The sequence below is a fragment of the Ischnura elegans genome, chromosome 9 (assembly GCF_921293095.1).
Source record: "Ischnura elegans chromosome 9, ioIscEleg1.1, whole genome shotgun sequence".
Taxonomy (NCBI): Eukaryota; Metazoa; Arthropoda; class Insecta; order Odonata; family Coenagrionidae; genus Ischnura; species Ischnura elegans.
The window spans coordinates 25,913,286-25,929,563 of NC_060254.1; the positions used below are offsets into that span (position 1 = coordinate 25,913,286).

At 38.2% G+C, this 16,278-nt stretch overlaps 1 protein-coding gene across 1 annotated transcript in view; it reads left to right on the forward strand.

Moving 5' to 3' along the window:
• LOC124165785 (adipokinetic hormone/corazonin-related peptide receptor variant I-like) overlaps nt 1-16,278 on the forward strand; it is a 187,339-nt gene that overhangs the window by 19,276 nt on the left and 151,785 nt on the right. The window contains exon 2 of the mRNA XM_046543289.1: nt 12,568-12,716. Coding sequence (XP_046399245.1) covers nt 12,568-12,716 — 149 coding nt within the window. The remainder of the gene's footprint in view (nt 1-12,567; nt 12,717-16,278) is intronic.

Genomic DNA, 16,278 nt, shown 5'->3' on the forward strand with positions numbered 1-16,278 from the left:
GAAACCATACGGCACTTTTTTTCTTCAGACGGAAAAAAAGATTTGATTAAAACTATCGAACTGGTGTGATAGGGAGTATTTTTGTTAAATATACTTTAACTTTGATACAATTTACTAAGCACTTGATTTATTTTACCAAACGCTTGCGTGAGCTCTTGATATATTTCATCAAACATTTTGGTATTGCATAATTTGGTAAATTGCACGGAAGAGTTTCGTAAAAATAACCGAATTAATTCAATATGATTCTGAGTTTGATAACTTTTATCGAAGTTATGATTAATTTTACGAAGGTGATTGCTTGTTTGGTAAAAATTATCAAACTCTACATTGCTATGCAAATTTGGTTTGATAGAATTTACCAAATGTTTCGTAATCTATCGAACGGTCTATCGTTCCTCTTATGTTTATACAAATACACATTTGCAGTTGAAAGATTCTTAAACAGGCCTTACATAAAAGATAAGTTGGTAGAAATGATTTTGTTTTCATTATTTGTGATAGCGATAACGTTTTAATTTTGTTTACGTTCATTTTTCTGTTTTTTTCCTGCTTTAAATTGCATTCCGTTAGCTGGTCCATCAAAGACATTGATTGAATCGCATATCATCATAGATATTAAAGCTGTAAGGAGATGTTTGTGTATTTCGACACATTAAAACTTTAATTAAAGGTATTCCTGAGGTATAATCATTCGCGATCATGTTTAATAACATGTGATAAAAGCCGTGATACTAGACCCTATCCATGCTAAGGATATCACCCAGCACGTTAAAGCCATCTCTATATCGATGTAATAAGCCTGCAAATAAAGTTTTCTTGCGCATCTGCACTAGATATTCATATGGAGTAACTACGTAATGCAATTGTGTGCATCAAGTATTCCTCTGAAGCATACAAAGGGAAACTGTAGTCACACCTTATTCACATTTCAAAACAAAGGTTAAATACTTACAATAATAATATATTGGAGCGTTTAAGTTTACAATTATTATGACAACCGATTTATACTATTTGTTAGAGTCCTTTGCTACCACGCGGAGGGCCCACGTTCAATGCTTCATGCAGGCTTGTTATTTTTCAACTTTTTTTGTATTTTTATTGCAGAAACTTACGCCAAATTCCTAATTTTATTATATTCAATCATAATAGTGTTTTCTGGGTTGAAAATCTTTCACATGTGCACGCTACGTCGATTTTATTACCCTTTCGATGTTGATAGTTTTTATCGAACTGCTGTAGCCCTTTCGGTAACAATTACCAAATCAGTTTGATAGAATTTATCAAACTGGTTTGGTAATAATTACTCAATTTTTCAATGTGCCATGTGAACCCAAAAGTTTGATAAATTTCATCAGAATTCGATAGTTCTAACTAAACTTTTTTTCCGTGCTCCCTTTCGGTGCTATACGTTCTCATTTCACTGCAAAAAGTATATTATCATAAAAATATAACGCAGTTTTTAGCGTTGCATTTAAAATATTCACTTACACGTTCTCTTTTCAGTTTTAAGAACTCAAATAGGAGTAATAGCATTGATGATATTGTCTCCTGAAGTGGAGGCTTATTTAGCTGCGCACACCAGCAGTCTCGATTACGCTCAATTTCAGACTGGCCTTCGTCGGCTACTGTAATCCCACCTAAATTTTCGTATCACTAATAGCAGCAGTAAGGATTAGTACTAACATCCCTTGCCCGTCATATTATTTGGAGAGAAAGTCAATCTTTGGTTACCTGACTTATTTTTTGGATCTCTGTACGTGTGCGTTGGTACCATCAAATTCTTAGGTCGGCGAAAGGGTTGGGACGCGCTTTCCGCCATTAGATCCCGTAAGGAAATAGATCAGTTCCATTCCGCCATGGGGGACTGGTGCGTCGCAAGGAGTTGTACTCAAATAAGCCGAAAATCCCTCCACTGTAATTTTGTTTCCATATGAAGTAGAGGCCTGATATATATTCCTTTCCTGCTGTCGGGCGATATTACATTATAATGGCAAATGACGCCATAGTCCCTCTTTTAGGTATGCAACCTGACGCGCCTATCTTTCTCACCACGTGAATCTGGGCTGCTTCGCTTCCAGCTTCTATTCTGCCTCTCTTTAACTGAGACCCTAAATTGAAATTCATGAAAGTAAATCGGATGAAAGGAAGGTAAAGAAGGTTATTCTGTATTTCCGAATTTGGGCTCAAAGTCGGATGGCGTCACAAATATATTTACATAAGAAAATTGTTTTGAAGGTAAATAAGATCAATTCTTCGGTAAAAACTGAAAGATCTATTTCAACACTTTCATTAGTTTCTCCTTTAAAAAGAAATGGCAATCGCTCCCATTTTTACTGCGCATGCGCACAAAGTAAACAATAGCAAAAAGTGTGACTAAAACCAAGTAAAAGTCAATTCTCAAATCTTGATTCTCGAACAAATGTTACCTCCCGAAGTGGCAGTAATATGCATTTATTTCGTGAGGAAGCTGTTATCTATCGCGAAATTAGTTATCACTCTTGACTTTTAAATTCTATCAACGTAAGTAAACAAGTTAATTGTGAGAAGCCAAGAATGGGGAATCAAGCCTTATCTGAGCAGAGGCTGCACGTTAGGCTTAGATTACTTGAGCAATTGGGAATGGTTACCTATAAGAGCGACACAAAGAGCATCATATTAGTTACCCAATGCATTACCAGGCCCGACAGAAGCAACAAATAAAGAGAGATATTTTTCTGAAGGGATAGGTGCATATATTCATTTTACCCCCTAACAATATAGGATTAAAAAAATGCTACATGGACCTTCGTTAATGAATTTAATTATCATTTTTTAATAGCTGATTTTCCGCTTCCAAATGTTCTATTTATAGCGGGACTAGCCACGGTGATAATTTTTATAGGAGTTTTTACAGGAGAGGATTTTTATAGGAGCCCGCAATTTTCGCACATAATTTTCAAATCCCAAATCAATCAAATTTGAATGTTACGATGGGCATCAATTAGTTTGCATTAAATAAACTATGCAATGTGTCTGTATAATTTCTATTCCGAATGACATAATTCTTTAGCATGTAATATTTCTAGCTCCTTTGCCATATTTCTCCGACAAATACTCCAACAAGGATTCAAAAAAAACTTCTTCTTCGATCTATAAGGGATAAGAATCAGAAACAGCAGGAAATTTTCACACAATTTTAATGCTGACCAAAAAAGGTTTCTACACTTTGTGTCACTATCTTAGCCTTGAATATAGAGGACATTAAAATTTTTTGAACATTTACTACTGCGTTTCATCTCTTAGAGTTCGGGCGTTTTCACAGAATTTTCCAGGATAGTCTTGCATGACTTATCTTTCGATGATTCAGCCGTCAAAATGAGCGATCTAGAGAAAAAACCTCTGGATTATTCTTCGTGGTATGATATTCGGATGAGGCGACCGATAACTGAGGTGATTTGCGCCATAGGGAAAGGGCTTGTAGGGAAGGGTGGAGAGAAACCCGGCGTCGACATAAGGCTGCTCTTAACGAAAGGTGCCACGGGGACCATGGCTTAACGTCCAATCCGACGAATAGAGTATTACGCTTGAAATGTCCTTCACACAACACTCAAGTAGAGATGGGACAGTCTCTGAAAAATTTCTGCCACCGCCGGGATTTGAAGCTGAGCCCACGGGGTTGGAAGCCAACGCTCTAGCCACCACACCAACCCGATCCCCTTCTATTTCTTCATAATTGTCTACCGTTCCTCTAGGCATCGCAACTTCGGTTCCACTTCTGGTATCTCGTGTAGCGTTAATGATGGCGTCGTGATTTTCCCATCCCAGGACCTTTCTCCTTACCCTGGAGGCGTGGTTGGTCTCTCATCTAGGCAGAGTATTCTTTCATTTATTTTTCCTTCCTCCCTCTCTCTCCGGGTACATGGAAGTGAAAGTCAACCACTTGCTCCCGGGCTGGTGAGACATATCCCCGACGGCTAGCCCAGGATACCCGTTCCCTATGCCACCATGAATGATATCCACCTTGGTTTTAATTAATGTACTGCAGGAAAAAATCCCAACCGTGCGCTGCCCAAAATTAAGCCGCTGTAGAATAATGCGATGTCATTTCTCAGTATCTACAGTGTGTCCCATTTATCTTGACCACCCGAAATAACTTTTTTTCCAGATGCAAATTCAAAAATGTGCCAAGCAAATGTTCATTATCCGTGAGGGGGACATTAATCAGCATGATTGCCTTCCTTGTAGCTTTGTTAATTACAAAGATATGAACAGCGGTATGTCTTTTTTAAATGGCACTATATTTTTTATTCGATAATTCATTTCCTCTCATAAAGACTTATTAAAAAATGTAGCTCAGTGGACCATTTACATAAACAGAACGTTATGAAAACATAAGAAACTCGTCCACTTAGTGGAGTTAGCAGTAAACAAATGACAAGCAAGTCAAAACAAAACACAAAAGTCGCTTTGAGCCCGGGAACACAACCGCGTCCACGTCTAGGGTGCCATTTCAAAAAGACATACCGCTGTTCATATCTATGTAATTAACAAAGCTACCCACATGAATCCACTGTGAATTAACATATTTGCAAATATCAACGATTATTCATTGAATGAACGATGCGGTGTTTCCGATTGTTTGTATTTTCGATCCCACAACGATATATTAGTTTTTTGAATTCAAACCTCAGTAGTCATATTTATCGGAAAAAATATGAAATTTGGTATTGCTACATACTTATGTATCGAGTGAAGTTATGCAATTTTTACTTTTTTTTGTTTCGATCAAAATCAGTATTCAGTAATTTATTTCGTATTATTCGGACTTCGTTTGCCGTGTTTCTGTGACAAATACTGCATTATGAATAACCAACTTTTTATGTATTATTTTGTCATGCAATGTTTCCAAATGCATGGATTTTCAGCCCAAAAAAAGTTATAAATCATTTATGCCGTTATATTTATAACTCGGTCGTCTTAATAATCCGATATATACTCCAGACAGGCATACAGTAATTACCATTTCAATGATTCAGTAGTCAGAATGAGCGGAAATCTCTTTAGCTCGACTCGATAATCCTCTAAACAGAAATGGTACTTATTGCTCGCAGATTATCGAAGGAGGTCAGTGCTGCCAATGAACAAGAAAAATGTTCCATTTTAGCGACGTGCGCAAGTACTGAAAATTCCGAGCTCTTCACTATAAAAAACAGTGGCGTCACCGTGGCTGACATTTCAGTGATTGGTGATAATGGAGGCTTTTCGAAGCTTTTGCAGGCCTTGAGCGCTTGGAAGTTTTCCCGTCACCATAAGCACCCTTTCAAACCCCTAATGTTGTTACTTATTAAGCACCTAGGATATTATTCTCAGCGTTTTCGTCTCGCGTAAAAATTACGAAGATATTTGCTTCGCTTAGTGATAATTCTCTTCATAATGATCATTACCGTATTTTTTCATTCTAGTAAAAAAAATTCTGGGCATAAAATTTGGCTGAAAATATTAATCCCATCACGGTTCCTTGGTATTTTTGCGATGGAAATAATAAGCAGAAATTTTCCGTAAAATTATGGCCTTATTAAGAGAGATATTTATCTATACATTTCGTATCACCAGATATTTCTACCTCCGTTGTGATGTACCTCACGCTGAGGCAGGATTCTTAATCTTCATCACGAGGAGGAAGAAAACAATGGGATTCTAAAAATCCACGCGGTATGCTATGGGTTTTATGGAAGTCGCGGATTTTTTCCAAGAAAATGCTCCGAGACCTCACGCCGATCAGATTCAGTGGCTGCTGGCGGGCGGAAGGGAGGTTTAAAATCCTGTTTACTTGCCCTAAAAATCCATGCACAGCAGACTGAGAGAGTGACTCGAATAAAGAGACTTAAAGGAAGAATGTCAGTCCAATCTGAATCCTGCTTTTAGAAGCAGCGCGTGACCTCACGCTTCGTTGCCATACCCTGATGCCAGATTGGAGCGCATTCTTGTGTTGACATTATTTTGAGTAATGTCCTTTGAATCATGTAGCATGTTTCCGTGTATAGCCTTTTCTCAAGAAGTTATTATTTCACCTCCACATAGTCCACTTCCTCACCAAGTAGCACACATCATAACTGGTCAATAATCCTAAGATTGCTTTGGCGCAAATTTCCGCTCTAATTCTCTTATCAGACAACCTTTTTCACGCCTACGTACTTTTTCTCTTTAATATCCTTCTCTACCTGTTCCTTGTATTTCATTCGAGGACTTCCTTTACAGTTCTTGCCATCTACTTCTCCCTCGACGATTGTCTTCATCACGTCTCAAAATATGGCATATACGGTTGTTACGTCTTCTTATCAAGGTTTTCATGAGGCTTCTCATCTGTTCTATTCTTATAAGGACTTTCTTATTACTTGATCGATCTATTTGATTCTCATTTCTCTTCTTTAGCACCACTTTTCGAAGACCCTTGATTTCTGCTTGGCTGCCATTGTCCATGCCTCGCCACGCACGTAGCACACAATAATTTAAATTAGCCAATAAAAGAGCCCCAGTAGATGAGAGCTGACTTTTGAAACACTCTAGTTGAATATCCTCTTTGATATTGCCAAAAACATGTAATGTATTCTCTGTTAAATATCAACTTACAGGGCCCCAGGAGCCGATTCCGTAAAAGAGCTGGGACCGTGTTGGTAAGGCGGCAGTAGTGTTGGCTTCCTGCCCCATGGGTCCGGGTTTAAATACCGGCAGTAGCAGAGGATTTTCAGAGATTATCCTATCCCTGCTAGAATTCTCTGTGGAGATGACTCTATGACTCCGTCCGTCGGATAGAAAGTTAAGCCTTAGTCACTTTGGGACCTCTCGTTAGTGGCATGCTGTGGACAAAGCGCGCCGGGATTCTCTCCACCCTTTCTCCAATGATACTGATGACCTTAGCTGTCACTCACTTCCTTTAAAAACCATAGCGTACCAATTAAAAGGTGGATGAAGGTTAGGTACCTTCCGTGATCGTTAAAAGGAGTAAGTTGATAGTATTATGATATTTGTGTTTCGATTTTCTTGGCTTAAGCCCGTATGACACTTTCCAATTTATTGGCCAATCCATTGGATATTGGATTGTGGTCCAACTGACACACACACATATCTAGTTAAATAACCTTTTCACAACATTGGACACAATATCTCGCCCAATGTGAAATTTAGAACAGGGTCTATTTTCTCGCGGCCAATCTCCAATCAGAAGTCAGTTAATATGACTTCTAGCGGCCAAAACAAGAAGCTCTATGCAAAACATCCGGTTTGGCTGTAAAACATTGTTTTTTTTCCGAAAATTCTAACATGAGGACGAAAGAAAATGTTTCACTATTGATTGAAGCGTCCAAATCAGACGGATGCTTATTCTAAGTGAAATCATCGAAGCACAATGGCGTTCTCTAGCGGGACATTAGAACACTATTTCGGCCAATATTGGTGTAAATATTGATACTTCTCATACGGTGCGTAACGCCCAATATTTTCAACAATATTCCGCGCCGATTTATTGGCCAATAAATTGGAAAGTGTCATACGGGCTTTAGGTAATGCCAACTTTTTACCATAGCCTTTTCATTTGACCGTGAAGAAATTGATTTCCTATGGTGATAATTTTGCTGGCTTTTCTCTCTTGTTCTACTAATAATTTGTATGAGAGATATTAATATGCACTACGTTTCAAAAATGATACCTCCTCTGTCAACCAGAAAGTCTGTCCTCAATTAGCAAGCAAACAATAATCCAGCGCATAGCCTCGCAAATTACTGAACTAAGTCTCAAAATAATCCGTCTTCAAGCAACATAGCATACCCAATTATTTTTTAATCGCACAGATAACATTGCTGTCTTATTAACCAAAGTAACAAATAAAATTTACTGGCCCGGATCCAAAATAATTATTGTTTAATCTAGGTGCGCTCTAATAATCGCGGGGAAGCACGTCTCTTTCGTTTTTGCGGACTAACTTTCCTTGTGAAAAGTCGAGTTTGAAGAACTGAAGTACAAATGAAGGGTATCTTAATTCTGCGTTTCCTTCATGTCATTACCACCTCATCCTTAAAATAACAATTTTTTTCTTTGGCTTTGTATAAAAAACTGCTGTTTTTGATGCTCCTCTCCGATAACTACTCTTTGAATATTGTTATTTCCAAACTTCGCCATGCATGGGTCAATATATAAGAAGAAACGGACACTTGTAACCCCGCAATCCAGAAAAGAATTTTGCCGCAATCTTACCTGCGCCACAGATTTTTGCCAAAGAATATTCTGCAAGTTTCGCTATTTCGGGACTGACCAAAATTTTTGTGAAAATTGTGAGGAAACGTAAAACGACTTTTTTCTTATATGTTTATATTTTATTTTATTAGAACCAATTGGGTAGTTGCAAATATTTAAAACCTCGACCTCGGGTATTACTATGTTTTGTAAGTACAGCAGATACTTATATATTTCGCGGGAATTAGAAAAACTATGTTGGAAACTCTTTACCCGAAGAGTAGGTGAAAAAAATAACCTACACGAAAAAAGTTCTCTCTTGAACGTCTGTACCGTAAAAAGTGTGAGAATATTTAATGACTTCGACAGGATTTTTGCGGGATTATTTCAAATTTACATAATAAACAATCAGTGGGAAAAGTAAATTTTTTTAAGTACATACTCAGAAAAATGTTACTTGCACTCCATCCTAAACCTTTTTCTTCCATGAGTAAGTGGAAAAATAACCCTTTTATTCCCTCTATCGTCTCTATATGAACGGCGACCTATCGGTTTCATGATATGAATCATAAAAAGTTTTTTTAGTCGATTCTAAAAATTGCATTATTTTATGACGAAAACAAACTTCATGGTTTTAAATGATTTCATATATCTCCTTGTGGAATATATTATTTTTTATACATTCCAGCGTTCTAGATATGAATACATGATGAAATTCATTATGCAAGGCTGTGTAGAGGAGATGACCGCAGAACTCCCGTGTAACTTTGCTATCCTCAAAGCTTCGCGTCTAACTTAGTAGTTAATGCTTCGCTTATTCCACATCTTAAACGCTGCAGTAATCTTTGCTGCTTTTAATGTCTGGGGATTTTTACGCACTGTTAACTATGTAGGGGATCTTAATTGAGTTGGGGATATTGAATCGTAAAAAGATCATTGCGTGATGAATAGTGTATTTTAGGTCAGTGTGAGGCAAGTAGCCAGACTTGATTCGGGTGGATGCTTAAGTGTCACTTACAAGTGTACAAAAAATCATTTACCTTGACCGGGATCCGAACTCGGATCCCCTCCATATACGGTTTTTGTGCTTTTGCCAGTTAAGCTACCAGGACGCCATTCCTCTTGTATTTTTTTCTGAAAACATTGAAACCTTTATATTCATCACGATGACCGTGTATGTTATCTCATCTCCCCACCCTCACCGAGGCAGGGTGGCTCCACAGGGTGTGATAAATGAAAAAAATGAATGACACAAGTAGCTTAACTGGCCTTCTACCGGAAAAAAGCACTCGAGGGGTCCGGGTTCGAATCCCAGTCTAGGCGAATGTTTTTTTCTCTGTTAAATTTTCGCACAACTGCTTTGGAGTTAGAAAAAATTGGAATAATTTCCCGGAATTTGAAATCAAACGCCTTGGGAGACCAATTCCTAATAAATACTGCCGTATGACTTAAAGCCATAATAAGTATAAAAATTCAGGACTGTGAAAGTGAAAAATATAGCTTACTCAATGAAAAAAATGTTTTCCGACGATAGGGAACTGGTGAGAATACTATTACGTGCCACCAGCACGGCACTCGAGCATCCACACGAAGTAAGTTTCTGGCTACATGCCTCATACTGACCTAGAATACAAGCAATTCTCTGTTTATGATTCAATGTTTCCTACTGAATAATTAAGCGTTCAAGAATTCGTGCATTGCGGGTTGCTCTGTAAAGTTTTCACTGTGGCCAGTCACGCTGTACTTAAATTCTGGAGAAGTTGTGGGGGGCAGTTTTCCATTGAATGGGGGCGAACTTAGGCAAGTGGGCGGCAGGGTGACGTCGGAAGGTCCAGTAATAAATACAAAGGCACGGCAACTTTCCTTTTGTCTCCGTTTTTAGAGTTCATTTTTAAATTTTACTTCCCTTCCCTCATCTAGGATTAATTTAAAACCTGTTTTTTCTTATATTTTTAAGTGACAACGGTTGAAAATTTTCCAATCCTATCTGCCGCGAGAAAAGCTTAAGAAGGGGTTTGACCCCATTGAGAATATTGCCGACTCAACTTTAAGGCACTGAGTACTTACGGAGTAAGGTTAGGCGTGAATAAACAGTTGTGAATCGGGTGAAGAATCAGGTCATCTCGTAATTAGACTCGGTTTCATTTTATTTTTACTGTTAAAATAATCCTCCTATGCTTATTTAGTCCATGATTTTGTTTACTATTTTAATGTACAATTGAGGACAGAATAATTATATTGCTCAAATCAATCCTGGCCAAGAGTTTTAAAAATACTTTCAATATTCCCCACGAACAACACGTGTTAAAAGTAATTCTTTCAATTAATTATATTAAATTATTGTGTCGTTATGATCCATTTTCATACTTTGTTACTTAGAATAAATATTGAAATATGTTTGCACTCTTTATCGAAAGGACGATATGATACTCAATCAAAATGAGGTTTTGAAATCCTTTGCATTCTTTTAAGAATACACATCGAATAATCTCTGTTCTTATAGATAAACTTTACGCTTTGATAGCTTCCAGCAAAACTAGTCAAAGGAAATCAAATTGGAATAAAATTTTTGTGTCTATGTACCACGGATAATCCTACGTACGTAACTGATTGGACTGCATTAAAAATAAGAGCACAGTAAATAATGTGACAAGTTCAAAGTGCAAGTATGTCTTTGATCATAAATATTACAAACGTATTGAAGCAAAGTTTATCAATACAGCCTGACCCAAGAATCCAAACCAAAAATAACGGAAGGATAAATGTCACAAAGTTACCAGCTAGTCACACCGAATTTCACATTTACAAAAAATGAATGGAATTAATTTTGCATGACCAACTAATGCTACGGTCCCAAAAAATATTTTTAAAGGGTGGACAATTTTCCCGTTTCACTAGTGAACAAGGAAGAAGTACGTCTCTATGAAAAGGCTAGCAGATAGGAGAGAGGAATGGAAAGCTGTGTCAAACATATAATGGGATTTTTTTACTAATGATGATGAATCTATTGTAAAGCTTTCCTAGCTGTAACGAAGTTTTTTAGGTTCTCTTCCTGTTGCCGATAACCACAAATGGAATCAATTTGGCATCCTTATTCATCTTCCCTATCCAAACCTTTATCGATGGGGAACACAATTATCTTTACATCGTAAGCAAGAATGATAACCCGTTTATTGTGCTCCTTGCTTTTGCCGCTAATGTTATCACTGTCAAAATATAGTTTGATATCTGTGTTCTATATGAAGGACTGAAGATTTCAATTGTATTGTGGCGGGAAATTTCCCTCTAACAGGTGCAGATTTTTGCAAAGTAGTTGATTAATTACGTTTTACATCAAGTTAACAGTTATTTCTGGCTAGTAGTGGACATTCTGACAGTATATGTAGAATACTTTTTGAGCATAGGAGAGCATAGAACAAAAATTATTATTGCACAGTCCACCAGAAGTTTGGCCAATGACTCCTACAATTAAATGATACACAAAGATGTCGTACTTCCCACTCTATTTCATTTACTACTCTATTTACTATGTTAAAGTTACCGATGGGGAGCGTTGAGCATAGGTTTATGGATCCAATGGAGGGATTGCTCGAAAAAGTATGGGAACCGCTGCAGATGATAGTGATCGTAGTATCATTACAAGGCAGTCGAAACACATGCAGTAGAGTATGTTAAACTCAACTATAGTCTATTCACTTTATACCTGCGGGTGAGCTTTCGTGAGAGCCCGGACACTCGCTGATAGGGGAGGGGTAGTGCCGAGAGAGAGAGAGGAGCAAACATAACGTTGCCAAATGTACATAGCCGCCATACTTTGTCACTGAAAACCTGTGAGTCATAGGTGGCCTCAGTTATTTTGGCCCCGACGCAAAGACAAGAAACCTACTCATTTGGAAGGCATTGGGATAATCCTTTCACAGAAGCCCATGACATTGTCAACTACCGCGCCGAATGAGGCACCGTTTGTGGAAGGTATACTTAGTCACATACAAGGAGAACGCGTGAGATTTGGCAACACTGCTCCACGAGCAGATTAGCAGTGTTAACTCGGCGGAGGTCTGAGAGCGACTCACTGAGGCCACGCCTACTGTTTGCTGATTGGCAATCAAGAAACTTTCCCTGCCCTCATCTCCACTTGCATTGGCCACACCAGCTCACCAGCAGAGATAAAATGAACAGAGTACAAATGGACAGTACGGCAGCTTTGTTTATCATTTGATATGCTGTTCCACGATATCACTACGGAAAAAAGTTGACTCCTTACTTATTAAGTTTTATAAAACAGATTTCGCCGTGCTGCTTAGCTTGATGGGTTACTTACCACTCCGTCTCATTTTGCTTTTCTCTCTTTTTAAGGTGACTTTTATCCTGATGCCGCTGGAGATCGCGTGGGCAGCCACGGTCAGTTGGAGGGCGGGAGACGCCGCGTGTCGCATAATGGCCTTCTTCCGGACCTTCGGTCTATTCCTCTCCGGATTCGTACTTGCCTGCATCAGCATCGACAGGTAAGTGAAAACAGCATTTGTTTGTCCTATCTCGGGGCGATATACCGATTTAGTACACCAATGTTCGTCAACTGGGTTAGTTTATCAATTAATACAAGATCGTAGGTTTTCCTTCAGAGGAAATTGTTGCAGAAATTCTTCTCGGTTTCTCCACCGGGTTCCTGCCGACGTTTTGATGATCGACTCACGCATCGCCATCGGGTCAGATGAGTATCAAGTTGAGGTTTCTGATTGCTTTGATACCCTTACGCACAAGGAACGGAAAGATTTTGTCCTTGAACTTAATAAAATGCAAAGGAAGCCTGAACTATTCGTCAAAAATTGCTGCAAGCAAATGGAATGAGTTACATACCTTTCACGCCAATAAGACTGGGAGTTACAAGAGACCAGAAGACTACGTGCTGGAATTTGGTTTATTGAGCACATAAGAATAGATATATTTTAGAGTAACAAGAAAAACATCACATTAGAACCTCACTATATTTCCATGTCCGACAGAAACGATAAATTAAGAGAGATTTTTGCACACCCCCGTCATACGCTAATTGAGGCGGCTTGCGGTGCAGAATTTAGATGTACTGCCTGAGAGCTCGGTTGATGAATCAAGTTCCTCGTACGATGTGACGAGTGTAGGAAGAGAATTGGCGTATGTTGACGACACTGAAATGTACGGCGATGTACGGCAAGAGTGCTTCTCGTTGTACCTGACGATGTTCGCCCTTGGGTCCGATAGTGTTTCGGCCAGGGAGAATGTCATACAACTTCCACTCGAACTCGTCTGTGTATGAGAAATAGGCTGTCTTTGGCTCTGTAAAACTTTCCTTGCGACTCACGTCTGCCGGCGGCGAATCACGATGAGCATTCTACGTGAAAATTAGTTCCCAAAGGTAGTTTACTTATCCACATAATTTACTGCAGAAGGATTTTTTATGAATAAGCCGACACGATTTTAATCAATGAACTCGGCTTTACTTATTAAAAGTAGTTCTCCTTCATATTGACGAGGGGAAATTTATTTATTTATTCTCAAACCACCGAATACAGTTCATATTGGCCATTTTACATCGGGGTATGCAACTACTTAAACAAGTAAACGTAAACGAACAACCATGCCCTGGACAAAGGAAACCTACCCTGGCGGGACTTGAACCCGCAACATCTTGTTTGGAAAGCGAGGACGTTACCCCGCCGCCACCGAGGCCGGCAATCTGCTAATCAATGTGAATGAATATTTGTGACTTCGTAATTCCACATCACTAATCTAACAGATAAATATTTCGATTTGAAAATCATCCTCAGGGACGAAAACAGAGAGTAGCACGACAGTATGTAAAGAAAAGGCGAAGAATTATGGATCGGCTTTGTTCGGTGGCTAATTTTTGGCTTCCCATCCCGCAGGATCTGGTTCATATCCCGTAGGTGGCGGAGATTATTCAGCGGCAGCACTACGGTTTATGGTTTATCGATTTGGGCTATCGTTGTTCTGAAAGCCCAAAACTAAAGGAATCACCTCCTTTTTCATCTTCTGCGTACAATTTTGAAAAAAATTGCGTTTCTGTCGTAAATAGTTGAAGAACTATGTTTTCTGGCATTGCATCTAGCCGCAATGAAAGTGAATTTGGGTAAGTTGACTTCATTTTAATTTGAGTAACGTAAACTCCTTGATAATGGAAACGGAAGAGAGGAAACTTTCAGTAGAAAGAAAATGAAGTGGCGCTAAGCATGCTTCGTAGGGCTTCAAAGGAAATAGACAAGATTCATGAAGCGCTTCCTCTGAGATGTAACTCCTTGTTTGAATAATCATTTAATTACCAATTATAAAAACTTTCACAAGTTACTCATCTATTAGTCTTTCTTGTGTCTTATTATCCTTCAAATCACAGGTTAGCAATTAGCAATGTTATACTACCATTTGCTAATTAATAAAAAAGGGAAAAATGTTATGAGAAAATACCTAAAAAATTCGCATCAGTTAATTTTATCGAAAAATTGGAAAAAATAAAATAACATTTCCGTGATGTAATGTAAAAAATATATAATTTTCATTTAAATAAAATTAATTCTGATAATTATAATTAATTCTCATAAATTTAATTCTGTAAGACATATATTTCGGCGTGGAACGTCGTCATCTGGTACACTTGCATCGAAAAGACAGATTAAAATGCCACCTACAATCGTCCGTCCAAAAGAAGGACCCGACGTCTCTCTTCGCCAAACATCTGTTGGATGACAACTATCGTACAAACTTTGTGCTAGATATCTTACGCATAGAGAAAAAAGGACAAAGACTGGAAGCATTAGAGCAATTGGAAATTTCAATTGTGTCATATTTGAATTTTGTATTTAACGGCACAATGACATTAATTGATTAATACGGAGTGCTCCAGTGATCCATGAACGAATAGCATTCGATTAAGATCGAGTTGTAGATTATTGTGCCAATAAATTAGTTGCAGTTGGGGAAAGAAAGTCATTTTTCAATACTGACTACTTACTTGCGTTAAGGTACAGCGGAGAATCGACTGGATAATGCTGTGCTGGTGGAAAAGTAAAATTAAAACAATTGGTGCCACTACCAGATTTATTTAGCCAATTGTTTTCTGGAACGGGAAATGATTCTAAACCTTTATTGGCCACATTAAAAAATATAACAAATGCTTTCGAATGACTTCGTCATCTTTCATTTTTTGCACTCCGCAAAAAATGAAAAAAAAATTAGTTTATCTGAAAGATTTAAATTGATGAATTGTATTGTAATTGTGTTGCATTTAGTGTAGATTTAGTATCTTTTCCACTCCGTGGAAAGTTACGTTTGGTGCAAAAAATGTGCGAAACAAATTCAAAAACAGAAAAATTCAATGCATAAATATGAAAACTTTTTGTATTTAAAGGTCTGTTTTTTATGTCAAACTATTATTTTTAAGATTCCTCTTCACACAAACAAATTTCAACACTGACAACGCAAGCCCATGCGCCACTGAAATTTAATTTTATCCAAACAAAATGGTGGGGGTGAGTCTAGTGCTCACCGGTATGGTATTTTCAAACGCGCCTTCGGCGTAATCGTTGAATGTGAAAGACGTAACTTCCGACTTGAAAAATAACTATTCCTCACAGTGGATAAAGTGCGATGTGCAGTTTCAGTGAATATTTCATTGAATTTAAGTTCAATTTGACTTTTTCAAGATAACGAAGAGAGTTCTTGAGATGAGGCATGATTCCTTCACTATAGATACTTGGCTTTAAACGCGCAGCCCTCTCCTCCTGCCCATAATTTTGCCCAAAGCAAGGGAATGAGTTTCCTGGCGGAATCTGAATTAATCTGTCAGCTCTGCATAAATTGAAATGGCCCCAGGCCATTCATAACTTACCCCATTAAGCCTCCTGGAATGAGGAAACGTGGAGACTGGCGACGACTGTGTCGTGCATGACTGAGCGGCAATACCTTGCTCATGATTGAATGCTCATAAGTGATTCATGATAAGAGCTGAATGAATTCGTCAGACGAGATGTGGCATGTGAATACGGATTTCTGCTTGCAATCCGAAATTTTAGGAGT